This window comes from Vulpes lagopus, chromosome 5, assembly GCF_018345385.1.
Source record: "Vulpes lagopus strain Blue_001 chromosome 5, ASM1834538v1, whole genome shotgun sequence".
Lineage (NCBI taxonomy): Eukaryota > Metazoa > Chordata > Mammalia > Carnivora > Canidae > Vulpes > Vulpes lagopus.
Window position 1 is genome coordinate 16,188,861 of NC_054828.1, and position 17,957 is coordinate 16,206,817.

General features: G+C 39.9%; 1 protein-coding gene across 2 annotated transcripts in view; it reads right to left on the reverse strand.

The window, feature by feature from the left end:
* Window positions 1–5,689: 5,689 nt before the first annotated feature.
* The window catches only part of TCP11L2 (t-complex 11 like 2), a 36,133-nt gene continuing 23,865 nt past the window's right edge, over window positions 5,690–17,957 (reverse strand). For both annotated transcript variants that reach the window (XM_041756388.1, XM_041756389.1), the window contains exons 7-10: window positions 14,191–14,378; window positions 13,802–13,983; window positions 11,209–11,381; window positions 5,690–6,380 (exon numbers count right to left, since the gene is read on the reverse strand). In XM_041756388.1, coding sequence (XP_041612322.1) covers window positions 6,139–6,380; window positions 11,209–11,381; window positions 13,802–13,983; window positions 14,191–14,378 — 785 coding nt within the window. In that variant the 3' untranslated portion in view covers window positions 5,690–6,138. The remainder of the gene's footprint in view (window positions 6,381–11,208; window positions 11,382–13,801; window positions 13,984–14,190; window positions 14,379–17,957) is intronic.

Here is a 17,957-nt window from a genome sequence, read left to right on the forward strand (position 1 = left end):
GCTTATATCCAGGTGAAGACACTAAGGTTCATAGGGATTAAGAAATCTGCCAAGCAGATGTGCAATTTAAATCCCTAAGTATCTGACACCAGAGCTCATGCTTCCAGTCGCTCTATCACGATACCACACTGAGTGGATACGGTGGCAGAAGACACTCCAGAGAAAAACAGCGTGAGCAGTGGAATGTGAGCTTTACACAGCACTACACCGAGTGTGGTTCTCCATCAGCCTGTCTATAGGGAAGTGTCTATAAAGGACACTAGAAAGATCCAGTGGGGCTGGGCTGTTGTTAGCTTTTATGCCATGTTAAAGAAATTAGACCTTATTCTGAGAGGCTTCAACATGAAGACGCTAGAAACAAAAGAAAAAGATGGTCCTCTCTTCTTCAAAATCCCCAGACTGGGAGAAAACATGTGATCCTGATTTCTATACCTGAGTAAACAATAGAACTAGAAAAGACTACAAGTGTTGGAGAAAGAATCTGGGCTCTTCAGTCTGAAAAGGCAAGGGCAAAGATGGGAGTCTGTGAAGCCTATCATTTCACAAATAGCAAGGTAAGAAAGAACATGGACAGAAGCCCCTAACCACTGTAATCAGAGAACAGCCTGCATTTTGAGCAAGGATGGATGGTCCAAAAACCTCTTGCTGCTTGACATGCCCACAAGCCCCTTCTCTGAAAAGCCTTGCATTATGTCAAGGGATCCACCCGTACTGTGAGAATTGATAGGGCCAGGAACCTGCCAAAGACGGTGATGTAGGGGAGCCAAGGTGTCTTGTCATAAAGGAGACCCCTATCAGTGCAGGAGAGTGGGGAAGAGTGTCCATACTGAGTAATGGCAATTAGACCAAATCATTTCTCTCTGGGATGTTCTTAATGAGATATCAGAAGGAGGGCAGCCAGAGAAAGAAGCAGAGAAGTAAAATGCCAAGGATGCATTTAGTAGCATCATGACAGTCAGTGAGAAATACTTTTGATTGGAGGCCCTGAGGACACCAATATAACAAGTAGTTTAGGAGCACACATTCCAGGGCTAGACTCCTCGGGTTCAAAAACACTAGCTCTGTGACCTTGAACAACTTCCTCAATCTGAGTTTCATTTTGCCTACATGGAAAATAGTGATAAAGTCAGTCTCTCAGGGTGTTGTGCATTTATAAATCAGGTGTATGAAGTGCTTAGAGTATTTCTTGCCATATGGCAAGTGCTCAGTGGCTATTGCTATTCTATATTATTATTATATTCCTGAAAGATTAAAGAACTATATTCAGGTTCTCTATCAAGCCTGCCAGTGAAGCTGCTGAGACAGATTCCTGGGTTTTCTTTCTTCTCTATAAAACCTTGCAATAGATGTCTCGGTCTCTTTCCGTTGAAATCTGAAAGAGGCTCACGTAAGTTTAGAAAGAAAAAGAGAAAGCTTCACCCCAAAAATAGAGAATAAGAGGACATAAGTTGATAATACCAACATACTTTCTAAAAGATTAGATCATAAGTGATTACTAAATACAACTAGAACATGTTGGGTTTGTCACTTTGCAGTTGACACCAAGGACAATTACCGCCGCCTTCTGCATATCCTTGAGTTTCTCTGCCAATGACAGTACTGAGCTTAATGAACCGTGGTTCTGATGGGATATGACAATTTCTTTTCTGATGTAGTTAAGTGCTTGACCATCACAGCTCACAATACTAAAACCTCCTGAAGCTTGAAAGAGATTTAGGACTAATAAATTATAGTTATTTTAATGTATTCTGACTACATTATGCTTTAGAGTCTGCAATTTTGAATTTTGAATTTGAGAATTTGATTCTCACAACATCTCTGTGAGGTAGGATAGGAAACAGGCTCAAGGGGATTAAAACTGGCTTGAGTTCATAGAGCTATTAAATAGAGGAAGTGAATTCAAACTCAGGTCTTGTGACTCCTCAGTCCCATGTTACTTTTACTAAACAATGAGTGGAAAATTTTGTAACTTAACATCCCCAGAAGTAGAACAAGCTGAACTTGAGTTGGAAGAATGATTCGAGTTAGAAATAAAAATATGTTGCACAACAGGTGGCGCACTTCACAGCCGTGGCAGGCTTTGCCAACCAGCACTCTTTACTGCTTATCCTGGATCTGGCTTCAAAATCCTCTCTGCATGGTGCTCTGGAGAACTACGACTAAAAAAAATCAGAGCAAGCACATGGTTTTAAATCTTTTTCATGGGAAGAAGTTCCATGGGGCTTGTGGAAGGAAGCTGGAAGGACCCGAGGTAGAGACTGCTAATGCTTACCAACATACCCAAATCGGCCTCTTCTTCCTCAACACATTGTTCTGCCTCTGTTGCAGTTAGATGAGGCCACATGATTGAGTTCTGGCCAATGATCCATGAGTGGAAGTGGGCAAGCCTTTTCTTTCCCTATTTTCTGAGTGAATGGAGACTTTGAAGAGCTAGGGGGCAGCAGCAACAGAATGGACGAAGTTGGGCTACTGAAAGGCTGAATGGAGCAGCACCTCCCCCCTGAGCCCACCAACCTACCCCCTGCTTTCAGCCATAATTTGAGAAATGTGGGTATGTGAGGCCACTGAGATCTGGGAACTATTTGTTTAACAGTTCATCTGCACACACGAATAAAAGTTGACTTCACATGCCTATACCTTTCCTTGAATCATTTTTCAGTGTATTCTCAGAAGCAATGCTAGATTAGGTGGCCTCACACATTTCTCACATTCAAATTTTTAAAACTTCACAAATGTATGTGATCATGGATTTTTTTGTTTGTTTGTTTCTGCTATTCAACAAGCCTTTTCCATTTGGAAGAAATCTCTAGTTGGGTAACCTTGATGGGATCATGGGAATCTAAGGGTCAGCTACTCACTCATTCCATGCCCTACAAATCAGAGCCTGGGCACTTGGCCTGGATTCTTCTAACTGCTTGTTGATATCTGGGTTAAAACCCTTGAGCAAACGAGGCAAAGAAGGAAGGACAGTTGAGAAATGAATCTCTGGAGCTGTAAGACTGAATCCAGCTTGCATTGCATTCTGAATCCAGAGTCCTGCAGCTTGCATTGCCCTGGTTCCTACTCATTTTCAGAGCCCGATTTCCCAGATTAAGAAGATTCTGTGAGGTACTTGATACCTGTGCAATAAGCTCCCTTTCTGCTTCAGTTGGCCTGGGTCCATTTCTGTTGCTTATACCACGTGTTCATGTATGAGAGCATGTAGTACACAATCTACACAGAGGAATATTCCAGCACCAACAGCAACTGTTCTTGGCCAAGGTAATCTTCCCAAAATATAATATCCAAATATATAATTTTTAAAACACGACCCTCCCATTTCAAAAGATTCAGATTCTTTATCTGTTTTAGGACAAACCCCCAAAATTTTAGCATTAGCATCTCAGAACCTTTTTACCACTCTCATTTCTCCTCCCCTCACTTTCACTTTTCTACCGTATGCTGGTCCTTGGCTTGCCATCTCTCCACCCCACTGGATTCACCATGCACTTGGCCTATTGTGACTTTTACTTTCTTAGGCTTTTGACAATTCCAGCCCATCCTTCCTATTGTAGTTCAAGAACGATCTCCATGAAATAGAATTTGATGGTATTCCCCATAGCACTATGTGTACTTGTTTTATGGCCTTTATTACACTTTGTTGTGATTGTTCACAAGTTTGTCCTTCTTCCTAGGTTATAAGCTTGAGGACAGTGTCTGTCGGGTCACTATGTATCACAATACTTAGGATACTCCTGGGCGTATAGTATATGCTCAGTAGATACTTATTGACTGATTGTCTGTGCGAGTAAACATGACCTGATCTCTATAAGGCTCTGACAATCACCAGAAGAACCATTCTAGAACAACTACAATAAAGGCTGTAACAATATCCCAGCCCTGAGCTACCCAAAGGTGGTTTAGAAAACAAAGAGACACTGGCTATCTTGATAATAACTTTTAATGTTTTAAAATTTAACTAGTGCACACAATACATGTTTTAGCAGAAGAATGAAAACGTGTGTTTGGTGCCTAATAAAATTGACATTACAAAATAAGACCATGTTAAGAAAACCTCAAAAGTAGAAGTAAACATTTAAGTAGAACAAAACGAAAAATCCAAAAACAAATGAAAAAAATGCTAAGGGATATGCTTTTAAAATCGTAATAAATGCAGTTGCCTAAATGCAGACTTGAGACGTTGAGATTTACTTTGGGACTCAAAAAAAAAAAAAAAAAAAAAAGAAAAAGCAGCAGAATGCCCTTCATTTTAAATGTATTTTTTAAAATGTCTGCACATTGTTTTCCTGTTTGCAAATGCAGTATAATCAAGTATATATATATATATAAGAATACCAGCTGGATTCCAAACTACTGATAAAAAAGTACACCACATCGTCTTCCCATTAAGCATACAGTTTACATCAGAAAGCAACAAGAAGTCACACTACATATTACTTTTCCATGTCAGACCCTCCCTGCTACCTATGCTCCAAAGTGAACACAGTAGAAAACTACTTCAACTGAAGAGAAAAAAATGAAAACAAAAATCTTCAGCACCTTATAGTTTCTAAGCACAGGACAACACGGGCAGACAGGAAATACAGGAAGAGAGAGAGAAAATGGGTAAGACCAGTGATGTGCTCTTCAGGAAAATTCTATGTATACACAGCTGCTCAGATAGATAGAATGGCTGATTTATATATTGGTCATTCTGAGAAAAAAAAAAAAGACTTTCAAAAGTTCCGCAAATTTTGGCAGATCCCTTCAAAATATAAAGATTGGAGACACTTTATTCGCACAATCATTTCCTAGAACTTTATCAAATAATTAAGTAGCACCATAATGGTGGAAGTCATAGTGAGGAAAAGTTGCTAAGGAAGAAAGGAGTATTCCTTTTTACTTCCTGCCCACTCTTCCCTACGAGAGTACTAAAGATTCGATGCTTAGGGAACAAAATAATCAAAATGTGTTTTATGGGAATGAAGTACTTTCTAGACTGTAGTGCTTCCCTTAACATTTCAAGAGAAGTATGTAATTCCAGGACAAGCAGATTTCTCTAAAATCCTAATGACAACCACTGCCAGCTTGGCAAAGTTTTGCTTTAATGCTCAAGAATGTCAGATGATAGTGATACTTAGAAGAGCATCTTGTCAACAGCGGGGTAAGAATTTAGTCAGCACAGGAGGCATCTGCTAGCAAGTTATATGGTTAAAAAAATTCAAAGTTCAACTAATTCTTTTTCAGATGTGAACTCCATTGAGAATGGGGATCTCCTGGGGGATCTGGTTTTGTTGTTAGCTTCCCTTCTTATAAATAAATCAATTCAAACCACTCCTGCATTATGTAAAAATATCAAAATCTTACATAAACCTTACCAAGTAAGGCCTGAGAAATGCAAGGACATTCACTAAGATATTTGTGCAAAAGTTGTTTCTCTCAGAGAGCGGGGTAAGTTTCAGGCAGAAACCAACCTCTGGGATAAAATTTTAGATGGGATTTTTTTTTCCCCCTATTTTCACTAAATAAACACTAGAAGTTTTATCTAAAATTTGTATAAAGCTTTAAAATATTTTTAATAAATTTACGTTCTAGACAAATACTGACAATTGGTAATATAAAATGTGATTTGGTACATTTGTGGAATTTGAAGACTTACTATGTAAGTTTCTATTACACATTAATATTTAATTGTACATTTCAAATACAATTATGCTTACTTCACATCATTTATTGAGAACATAAATCCCGTTGGTTACTCTCATGACTTCCAACCCTTTAAGAAGTTGTACCAAAATTAAAAATCATTAGATTTGATAGTGACAAGTGAGGAAATACAACTCCTTAAGGTTGAATGAATAAGCCATATATGAATGCTTATGAAAACATTTACAAATATTATATAGGTAATATAATTAATTACAAATTACTTTCTGTCCATTAAAAACATCTCTTTTGAATTTGAAAATGATGCATGAATAGGGTGTATACAATGTGCATGTTTTCTGCAACGTTAATATTACTGGATTATACAAATTCAGGCTAACACTGCACCACGAACAGGACTGAGAATGTGCCATATCTGTAATGCCACTGGTGGAAACAGACTGGGTACCAAAGTGCTGGATTTTCATCCTTGCATCCAATGTCAGTTCCTCTTTAGTCAGAAGATGAAGCATCTGCCTTTCCCATGGCTTCCTCACTGAAGAGCAGCTTTCGAAGTATATTTGCATAAAATGGTCCATACACTTGTTTGTTGAGATTCACAATGTTTGCAAATTGAGAGCCTAGCTCTTCCAACTCCTGTTGAATGACAGCAAGGCCTCCTGGCATGGGAGGCATGCATTTTTGAGGACTTGGAAGACAAAGTAGGCTTTTCATGTATAGTTGGATTCGTTTATCTGAGGAAAAAAATAAGATATCTTTTAATCTGTCCCATTATTAAAGAACATGATTTTTAAAAAGCAAATGAGAATAATAATTACAGCGGGTGAATTGCCATAATATTCCCAATTTTCTGCCCTCCCTGTATCCATGTCCTTTATGGGGTTGCCTTGCAGCTCTTCCCATCAAAGGCTATAGACTATCTCCCCATATCTTGAATTGGGGCTGGCCTCATGGTTGGTTTTGGCTGATACAGAAGGTGGCAGAAGTGCCGGTATGCTAGTGGCATACAGAGACTCCAAGTGCCGTGGGTCACATCTGCTTTCTCTACCCACCACTGCACATGAACAAGCCTGGGCGGGGTGAGAGACCACACTGAGGGAAGCCTGGCTGTTCCACATGAGGCCATCCTAGACCAACTTGTAGCCAAAAAGCTTACAAACGCTCAAGAGAGACCAGGAAAGGTCAGCAGAGCTACCTAGCCAACGCAGAGCTGACTGCGTATGCATGTGTGAGTCCAGCAAGACCAGATGAACTACCTAGGTGCCCCCACGGACTTATGAGCAACACTAAAGATTTGTGTTTTTTAAGCGATGGAGTGTGAAGTGCCTTGTTATGCAGCGATGGCTGAGAGACAAAAAGCATAGAGCACCTTTGGAGTAGGACAGGGACTCTTTTACAAAAACTTAACACTTAGTGTCCATAATTTTTTTTATTTATGTACATGAAAGTTGATTTGTAAACTGGCACTGCCAGTTTGGTCCCACAAAATGTTTTGTGTTTTTTTTTTTATAGAAACTATTTAAAATCAGGGGATTTTGCATCGAAATCCAAATTTCCTGTTCCTCTTGAAAAATCTAGAGATCAGACAAACTTGGAGGCACAAATTACCTCATGACCAGAGTAACCACACATCCAGGTTTTCCCAGTACAGTCAGGGTTTACACCTATTGTCCTGGCATAATTAACAAAAATGCTCTAAAAAGTGTCATGGTTTGGACAATAAATTATACAGTTACCCTACCTACAGCCAACAATGGAGGCACTGAGGAGGGCTGCCCCAACTGGCACTCCAGTTTGCCATTTTCTTCATCCTCCTACTTCCCTGCTTCAGTCTATTTGCATGTAAGGCAACTTTACAAAAGGATGCAAATGTATAAGTAAATTAGGCTGCGACAGTATTGGTCAAATAGTTACTGGACAGGCCAGACCCGCTATAGGCCATGCTGCCCCAAGGACTTTCTTTGGCTTTGGAAATGGAAACTTCACAAAGAAAAGTTTACTAAGGAGAACACAGTCCATAGGATATGGACAATGAACACATTAATGAAACACTGGTCTTCAAACACTTCTCCCAAAAGTCACACATTGTTGCCAGATCTGACCTAGAACTCTAAGTTCCCAATGTCACATGTCCTTGTCTTAGCCACAACTGTTTTCTCTTGCGAGACAACCCTTCCCTCTCACCTCACCTCTGCCCAAAGTCTAAAAGATCCTTCAGTGCCAAACCTAAAGTTACCTCCTTTCTGTGGCTTTCCCTAACATCCATCAGACAATCACGCCATATTACTGTTACTTAAGAACATGTGTCTTTCCCCCTTCTAAGACAAGGAGTTCCCTGAGGATGAGGGCTGTGTCTTTTTTTTTCTCTTTATATCCCTGGCCTCACATGTGGAAGACACATCACTGAACTGAACTGAAATGAAGTAAGAATGAAATGAAAAAGTTCAGTAAAGGTGACTACGTCCAATTGAAAACAAGAGAGTCAGGGAGGAATGGGGTGGGCAAAGAGAACTTGGCCTCACCTGTAATTTGGAAACAAGAAGAAATCATTTGTGTATGTATCACTTATACAATTGAAAATTACTTTTAAAAAACTGAGATAGCTACAAGCACACAAATAATCTACAAAGCAGGTAATCTAAAAAATAATTTTCCCCTGGTTTTCATATGCATTTGAAAAAAAGCTGGTTTGAAAGAAAACTTTTCTAGTTATCTTAAAAGGCTAAGAACGCAGTGGGAGTTATACTCCCATTGTAAATAAACAGCACATCCATCAAGAACAAAAGGTGGCAGACTGTGGGTACCAGAAAGAGGGAAAGAAAACCAAGGCTAACTGGTCCTTCTTATGCCTCCGGGTTCCTCTAAGAGCTTAATTTACTCCAACTCTTCTGCAAGTAGAAAATTAAGAGTCAATTGTGTACTAAATTTCCCGTTAGACTGGTTGCCTACTCTGGAGCCCAGGTCTGTTTTTATCACAGATATGGTCCGAACACCTTCCTGCAAGATTGTTTAAAGAAAGAAACTCTTTCAAAACTGTTATTATGCTGACAAGTGGTTCTGTCTCCTCTGTGGACGAGTTGGTTTTTAGGCCAAGACTAAAATGACAGAAGTATTTGTCCAGTTAGAAGCAGCCAAACTCAGTCCCTGCCAAAGGCGTGCCCTTGGCTTCCAGAGTCGTTCGGGAGGGCCACTCAAGTGAGTCATTTGAGTTTCTAGGCAACGATACTTTGAATGAGGTTAAAAATGCTTTCAGTTTGCAAAAGAGCAGGAAAGTTGGACTGGGAATAGCTGGGTGAAAAAAAAAAGTGCTTTATGGGATTTTAAGAGGCCACCATGGGGTGGTGCATCCAGCTGGGGCATCCCAACTTCCCTCCTGAATTACAAATATTTCCCTTAACCACAGCAAGGGCACAGAAGACACCCAAATGCTCCTGCCACCGTGCCAACCCACAGCAGGGCTCCAGTTCTGACTACAGTGCCCACTGGGAGTAGTTAAGAATATGAGCTCTGGAGTCTGACTCATTGAGAGTCCCTAGTCTGCAACCAGCTGGTTATATGAGTTACTTACCCAGCTAAGTCTCTGATGCGCTCACCCCTTCTACAAATACAGTTGATCCTTGAACAACATGGAGGTGAGGGGCACTGACTGCTCTCATACAGTCAAAAACTTACATAGAACTTTTTGGCTCCCCAAAAGCCTGACTACTAATAGCCTACTGTTGACCAGAAGCCCTACTGATAACATAAGTAGTTAATTAACATATATTTTATGTATTTCATTCTTATAATAGGCTAGAGAAGACAAAGTGTTATTAAGAAAATCATAAGGAAGAGAAAACACATTTACAGTACTGTATCAAAGAAAATCTGCATGTAAGGGACCTGAGCAGTTCAAACACATATTGCTTAAGGGTCGGCTGTATTTACTAAATGTCATCTGTGGGTCCAGCCTGGTACAGGGATATAGCAGAGAAACATGCGTTCTATCCTCATGAGGCTTGCACACTAGTGGGGCTAGTGGTGTGTGGTAGAGACTGCAGTCTGCCCCTCCTCCTCCCAGGTATGGGCTGCCCTGCTGGAGACTACAGGCTGTGAGGACACAAAGGAGTAGGCAGTGAAGGCATGCAGGGAAGGGCTTAGTTCCAGGGGGCTGCAGCTATGCTGTGTTTGTCACTGTCGTCCAGGGTCACCTCTAAGAAGCCCACAGTGCTGCACACTGGCACTACTCCTTTCTGGGAAGCAGTTAAAGCCTTGAGCTTTTAGTGGCCTAAATCTCCAGCATTCCATGTCCCCAGGGGTAAGGATGAGAGAAACTATGTGAGAGCCTCAAATAAATAATGACAAGCCTTTGTACTCTTAGGGAAGTCAGTGTTGTACATTGAAAACTTGCAGGTTAGCCATAGGTCCCATTCCTCTTCTCCTCCTTCTGGTCTTTATTCCTCACTCTCTGCAGCAGACACTTGCTTTGTGCCCCATATCACCCTCTCCCCCTCCTTCTGGCCACAGCACCCCAATTTGGTCTGGGGGAAATCATCTCCTCTCTCCTCTCAGACCAGGTGCTGCAGGGAAAGCAGACTCACTCTGGCTCCAGGAACTGAACATACATCTCAAGCTCCAGTTCCTTCCCCTCTGGCCACCATGACTGATTCAAGAATGTGATTTGACCTACAGCCATGCCAACTGGAGCCAATGAGGCTCAATTCTGGGGTCATTATTTGGGTTAACAGTAAAGCCAATACCTTGTTTTTCACTTGACTGCGATGTGGAAAGATACAGGCTGGAGCTGAAGCTGTCTTGCCATGATAGAAAAGAGCCTATCTGTGATGACAGCCAGCCCAAAGGAAGGCAGTGTTGAAGAGTAGAGGTGGGGAAACTAGTGCCAGTGACACAGTCTGAACTCTAACTAAGCCATATAGAGCCAGTCCTGCTCTGCTCTTATTGGTTATGTGAGAAAATGCACTTCCTTCTTGCTTAAGCTGGTTCAGTTCTGTCACAGGTAATAGATATGAGTCCTAACTGATGCATTCTCCATTTTCCCAACTCACCAACATAACCTGATACCGAGATAGTCACTTGCCTAGAAACCAAATACAAAAAAAGCCCACCATCATGTGCCCCAGTTCCACAGGCTCTTTACTCATTGTCTCTTTAAGTCTGACCGAGAAAGAGGCCTTAGCTCCCTGAGCCTTGCTCACAGCAGAATTGGTATCTATTTTCTGTGAACTTACTGCCAGCAGGTTTGGATTGTTGCACTGATCTAGGATTTTAACATTACTGATAGCATTACGATATTTTCTTCATAAAAATCTATTGGCTGGATAGTAAGACAGAGGGCCCTCAAACATTCCCCTACTCTATTATTACATATACACACAGAATAAGCAATGAGTCTCAAAGCTTTGAAATTTACAATTTCTTTCTTTATATTTTTAATATTTATTCTCCAAAAGGAACAGGTAATCTGTTTAAGACTAAAATATAACTGACACTTGACACTAGTCAAAACCAGCAAGTTAAAGCAAATTGGAATTGAAGCAGAAACCAATAAAAACAATGACTCACCAATCAAGGACCAGATAGGATTGTCCTCCTCTTCGATGCTTGAAAATTGACCTATAAGATTAGCTTGGACCTCAGCATTTAAAGTGGATAAACCTCTCTCCACCAGGGCTTTGTTAACCTCAACACAAGTCTGAACACCAATGGAATTCAGGACTTCCTTCAAGTTAAAGGTCCTAAAAAAACACGAAACAAAACTGCATCAGGAATAGGTTTTTTTGTTCAGCAGTTTGTATCTATCTTTTAATATACCAACTTGTTTCAAATGTCTGTCACTTTTCACTTACAAAGACAGTAAGTACCTCTATTAGCATGAACTTAGAATATAGTAACTCCTCCCAAGCACCAACCCTTATGTGTAGCAGATTTTTAAATACTTAAAACCATTCAATTCCATAGGTACTGTTTACTTAGGAAAGCAAAATCAGATAAGTATGGTCCCCGAAAATACGTCTGCAACTCCATTTTCATGCAGGACCATCAGAAAGCAAAATACCTACTTACTTCTTAAAATAAACGCTTTGGTCTGAACAAATTAATTCAAGTTTGTTTGTTTGTTTGTTTTTTGTCAAATCTATGCTTATAAAATGAAGTAAGAATCAATTCCTTTATGCCTCAACAGTGAATCTATAAAACCAACCAAAACAAGAAATGAAGGGGCACCTGGGTGGCTCAGGGTCAGTTAAGCAACCAACTCTTGGTTTCAGCTCATGTCATGATCCTAAGGTCCTGGGATCAAGCCCTGCACTAGGTGCTGTACTCAGAGCAAGGAGTCTGCTTGAAGTTCTCTCTCTTACTCTTCTTCTGCCCCTCCCCCCACTTGTGATATCTCCCTCTCTCTCTCTCAAATAAAAAACCCACAAGAAATGTGTGTTAAAAAACCAACAAGAAATGAAGATATTCAGATGTTAATACCATAATGACAAATTACCTAAAATTCTTGACCTGTCATGATCAAAAAAGCTCCTTCCTACTGTTACTTTCAAGTAACTTTAAAAAAATCCCAGAAAACTATGAAAAGCAATTGGCAGAGGGTTATTTAAGAGGTAAGGAAAAAGACATGATCAGAAAGGGCATGTGGTGGGTCCACGCCTTTAGGGAATGATGATTAAAAATGTCTCTTACCATCCAGAAATAGTCTTTAAAGATAACTCTGCAAAAATGGGAATTAAAGGATGACAGAACAGGAGTGGGTATGGGAAATTAAAACAATAAAGCAATCAGAGGGGCAGAGCATCTATAAAGAAGAGATTTTACAACTAACCAGTTATTAGCAAGCAGCATGTGCCAGACACCTGCACTATGTGCTTCATGGTGAATCATCTTAAGTTCCCACATCTGTAAGTAAGCACAATCATCCCTTCTTACAAGTGAGAGAATGAGGCCCAGAGTGATTTGGGAATTTGTTCAAGGGTACCTAACAAGCTAATAGCAGAGCTGGAACTTAAACCCTGATCTGTTTGACCTGAAGCTTGACTTCTTAGTAACCACTTTGTTATATGCTTTATATTAATACTTAGCAGCATTGTGGGTTCTCTAAAGGTTTAATAAATAAAAATTTCTGGAAAGAAATAGTTACCATGTGGGGAAATGCTAAGGTAAGACCAGCTGCAAACCTAGAGAAAGTTGCTTTTAATTCTAGGTCTTGGGTCCTGGAATGTGAAGGAAATGAGCCTGGCTGATGAGCAGAGAAGCAATAGAAGAGGAAGGGCCTTGACACAGCCCAGGGCTCAGGCCTTGGACTGCCCTTTAACTCGCTGTGCACCCCAAGGCAAATCCCATTCTCTGACAACTTTGGATGCTATAATCACTCAGGCTCCTCTTGGCTCTTAATATTCTTGGATTTTATCAAATAATTTATGTGTTTTCTGAATAATGGGAAAGAGATGGAAGAATAGATGCAACTCACTTCAAAGATAGGAATGAGCAATGTAAGGTCTTGAAAATACCTGAAAGGGGACACAGCAAGAGGAGGTGACCCATATAAGACCCATGAAAACATCTGATCATTGACTAAGATTAGGAATTTTCTGACTTGCACAGGATTTGCAACAGGATGATCTAAATGCAAAATCTAAATGAGATCTAAGGTTACTGGAAATAAATATAGCAAAAACAAGACCTTCACTGGACTTGTGTCACATCCCTGAAGGACAGGATGACACTACTTCTAAAGACTTGATAGCAGGCTGGATCAGTAAAGTTGGTATATACTTCATTGCAGAAAAATGATGGAATCAGAACTGAATAGGAAAGCCTTCATGATAAGGCTTTCTAAACACATAGCTTGGAATTCTGGTTTTGTTTGTTTCACAGCACTGCCAAATAAGAGCTCTTGCACATGCCCATCCTAAGTGGAAATATGACACTCACTCTGGGACTTGTCATGGAAAAGACCTCTCCCTTCTTATGAAAGGAAATATAAACCTTTAGAGAGAGATATTAAAAGAAATTCTAGAAAAAGAAGGTATAAAATAGGCTTCTCTAAAGTACAGCCCTGAATATCACATCCAGACATCCAGGATTATTCACAATCTCTGAAACACACGCAGAGCCTTAATATGAGGATGAGCAGATATAAACACTTGGAACTTACTCTTTGTTCATGCCTTCAAGTAGAACAGCTGAAATCCTTTTTAACCTGTTTGCAAGCTCAGGGAGGCCTTCTGTAAGAGCACCCACCATGTTGTTGGTAATTAGGGACAGGCAGGCAATAATTTTCAATTGATTCAGCTTTTCTGTCAGTTCCTGAAGACGTGCTCCATCTGTCATGAGTGTCTAGCATATTTATTTTAAATGTAAAAATAGAAAGGGAAGCTCAATACCATGAAAATATAAAACAAGCAATGTTACATCCAAACTCCCATTTCTATTGGATTTCAGGAAAGTCATTAAACCACATGCAACACTAGACCAACTGATGCACAGATAGAACTTGAGAATTAAAATGATGGAAAACTTGAGGGAAGGAAAAAACCCACTCACCTCTGGTAATTCCTTTTTCTGATAATCCCACTGTAACAGTTTTAAATAACTGTTATTTAGCACCAGCGTAGGGCTCAGGCTTGGTTTAGAGCTGTTTTCAGCCCCAGGAGTTAAAGCAGTCTCAGAGAGACAAAGCAGTTCTTCATTGACAGATTCTTTTATCCACTCTGTAGTTTGATCAAGAGCACCTATAAGTGAAAAGGCCACATATTTGTCCTATTGCTGTTGATCCCTTGTGTGCATTCAACATGGAAGAATGTTAAGTTAGGAGCTAGGCATGAATGAAAAGACAGGCACACCTCTGAAGGAGCTTATAGTGCAGATGGGGAGACAGAGCTGTAAACCAACAATTAGAGCAGAATATAACAAATGCTAGAAGGCACAGGAGTGGAGGGAGCAGACACTGTCCAGGACAGTCTAAGATGAAGAGCTCTGTAAATGACACTTGAAGATATAAGGCAGACTATCACTCCAGGCCCAGCAAACGGCACATACAGAAACCCAGAATAGTGAGGGAATATGGCACATTCTGGATGCTACAAGCATATCTGTATTGCTGGTCCATAGAAAATGAGGGAGAGTAGTAGCAGATGACACTGGGGAGGTAGGCAGAATCCAGCTCACACACAACCTTGAATTCTGTGCAGAGAAGGTATTTAGACAAAGGCATTGTTTATTAAACATTTTTGGGTCCTGGGCCCCCTGAGTGTCTGATTAGAGCCATGCCTTTCCCAAAATGCACATGCATGCTAGTGTGCACACTTATACTTTTGACCCAGTTCTAGGGTTTCCCACTAGAAACAATCTGCTTTTTATACCACATTGCTTATAAAACTGTATTTGGTAGAATTTATAAGGTGGAAATTGCTAAAAAAAAAAAAAAATTGCAGACTGAACACAGGAGTAGATTTTTTAAAAAGCACCAGAGAATGAAATAAAGAATAGTGATCCTGAAATGCTTCCTCAGACCCAGCGTTTGAGCAGGGGTAATTTGTCAGCAGCTCTGGTTGCCACACCAGAGCAATATTACCTCAGAATTTCATAACTTTGCTTCTCCTCAGTTGGCAAATGTTCTAATTCTGTTCATAAAGATGTAAAATTTGTAGTCTTTTACTTAAAGGATATCCAACAGAAAGAGAGAAAAGGGGGGATCTTTGTGGATACAATTACAACGTGGTGTTAATAAGCATTTATACTGCGTGCTCATTTACAGCTGACACATTTAAAAGCTCATTTAGTTATCTCAAAAGCAACAGTGTACCATAGTGATTCTCAATAGTGGGTGATTTTAGAATCACCTGGAGAGCTTGAAAAAGAAAAGAATGATCTTGGGCACAGCTCCTGGAGATTCTGATTTAATCAGTCTGAGATGGGGCTCAGGCATCTGTGTTTAAACACCCCAGGAGATCCTATTATGAAGCCATAATTAAGTATGACTGGTAAAGCAGAAAGAGCATGAGTTCAGAGTGAAACATCAGCTTTCCTCTAAGGGATCTACTGAGATGTTATTCCCACAAGCTAGTACACTGACCATTCTATGTGGCTCCAAAACCAAGGTCAACCCCGTGGGACACTGGTACCCTTTATTTTTCATATGGGCAGTAATTCTCTTCATTCTTTCATTCATTCATTCATTTATTCAATGATGACTGAACACTGAATATGCAGTAGGTACTGTATCAAGTGCTGTGGAGTCTTAGATGAGTAAACATGTTCAGTGCACTCAAGAAGCTCTTAGTCTACTAGGAGGGGGAAACACGAGAACAGGCAATAGCCTCCCAGGTGCATTTACCTAAGAATTTCCTAGGAGCTGTGGAGGCCCAGGAGCATTGCACCTGACTTCAACTGTGCATCCAATACATGCTTCTATTTTCTTGCCAGGGAGATTGGCCTAACCGCCCTGAAACTACCTGGTTCTCTAAATCTAAATCCAACCAGTCCTTACTGGTCTCACCTAAATCCCTCTGCCTGTTGGAAGTCGTTCTTGATCATATGGACTCATTCTTAGCTCTCCCTTCTGAGAGCACCTGTCCTTGAATTTTTGATCTGGCTGTCATTTTTCTTAAACAGCTGAACTAAAAAAACAGCTTCTCTATTTTTAAAAAAATTGTTATTAAATATTTCAAGTGCATCCATCTTAATTTCATCTCACTAGTGAGATCACTGAGAGTCTAATCTATGATCTTTATTTTTTCTTTCTTTCCCTCGACTTACTTCATATCACAACTGATAGGTATGTGACATGTGGCTTTGTTTTGGCAGACACATTTGCTTTGGAAAATACTCAGATACCTTTCCAGTGGTACTTGTCATATAGGGGTTGGTCTAAAAGCCTCTGCTCTCTGTGTCTGGCATTAGAGACCTGGTAGGTTTCCAATTCACCATCTCTGGAAGTAACCATGGGCTTAAGGAATGGCTCAAATAGTCTCCTTCAGACTGACAAACTGATTGGTCCTACAGGTCTGCAGCTATCTTTCCCTCCCTACTGTCATCCAATAAAATGTTTGTACTAATGTACACAGTACATGCAAATCAAAACAAAGTGGTTTTTGCAAACTCTTTCACAAAGCAGAGAAGGGAATATTTCTCAATTCATTTTATGAGTTCAGCTTTGCCCTGGTGCCAAACCCAGACAAAGGCATTACAAGAAAATTACAGAGTGATCTTTTCCAAAAAATACAGATGCAAAACTCCTTAAGAAAGCATTAGCAAGGTAAAGTATTAGCAAGATAAAATAATTAACTATGACCAAGGGGTACAATAAACATTGCAGTATTACAAGGTTGGTTTAACATTAGAAACACAGCAATCACTGTAATTCAGCATATTAACACTATAAAAGAGAGAAAAAAAAAGATCACTCCAATAGATACAGAGAAAGCACTGTGACCAAATTTAACATGTGGCCTATTTAGATAAAAACTCTCAGCAAACTTCCTCAACACAGAAAAGAACATCTATGAGAAGCTGCAGCTAACATCATACTTAATGGTCAAACAATGGAAAAACTCTTCCCTAGAGTGGCAAGGATCCTCTCTCTCATGACTACTAATAACCATTTGATTGGATGTCTTAGTGCAATAAGGCAAGAAAAAGAAACAAAAGTCACACAGATTTAAATAAAAAAGAAGAAGTAAAACTGTCTTTATTTGCAGGCAAAATACATAGAAAAACCTAAGGAATATTCCAAAAATCTACTAGCATTAATAAGTTAATTTAGCAAGTTCTCAGGATGCAAAGCCAATATTTGAAAATCAGTTATATTTCTATATACTAGAAAATAAAACTTTTACAAAATATCATTTATAATAGCATCAAAGAACACAGAACAAATGAGATCAACCTGAACAAAATAAGTACGGAACTGATGGGGGTGCCTGGGTAGCACAGTTGGTTGAGCGTCCAACTCTTGGTTTCAGCTGGTCATGATCTCAGGGTTTTAAGACAGAGCTTTGTGTCAGGCTCTGCACTTAGCACAGAGTCTGCTTAAGTTTCTCTCTCTCCCTTAGCCCCTCCCCACCTTAAATCAATCAATCAATCAATCAATCTTTAAAAAAATTAAGTACAAGACTGGAACACCAAACTAAAACATATTGCTGAAATAAATTAGATTTTAGTAGTGATATCTAGTTCACAAATTAATAGATTCAGTACTGTGAAGATGTCAATTCAACATAATTCTAATCACCATCCCACCTGGCTTCTTCTGCAGAAACTAATAAACTAATTAAAAATGCATATGGAAATTCAAAGGACCTAAAAGAGGC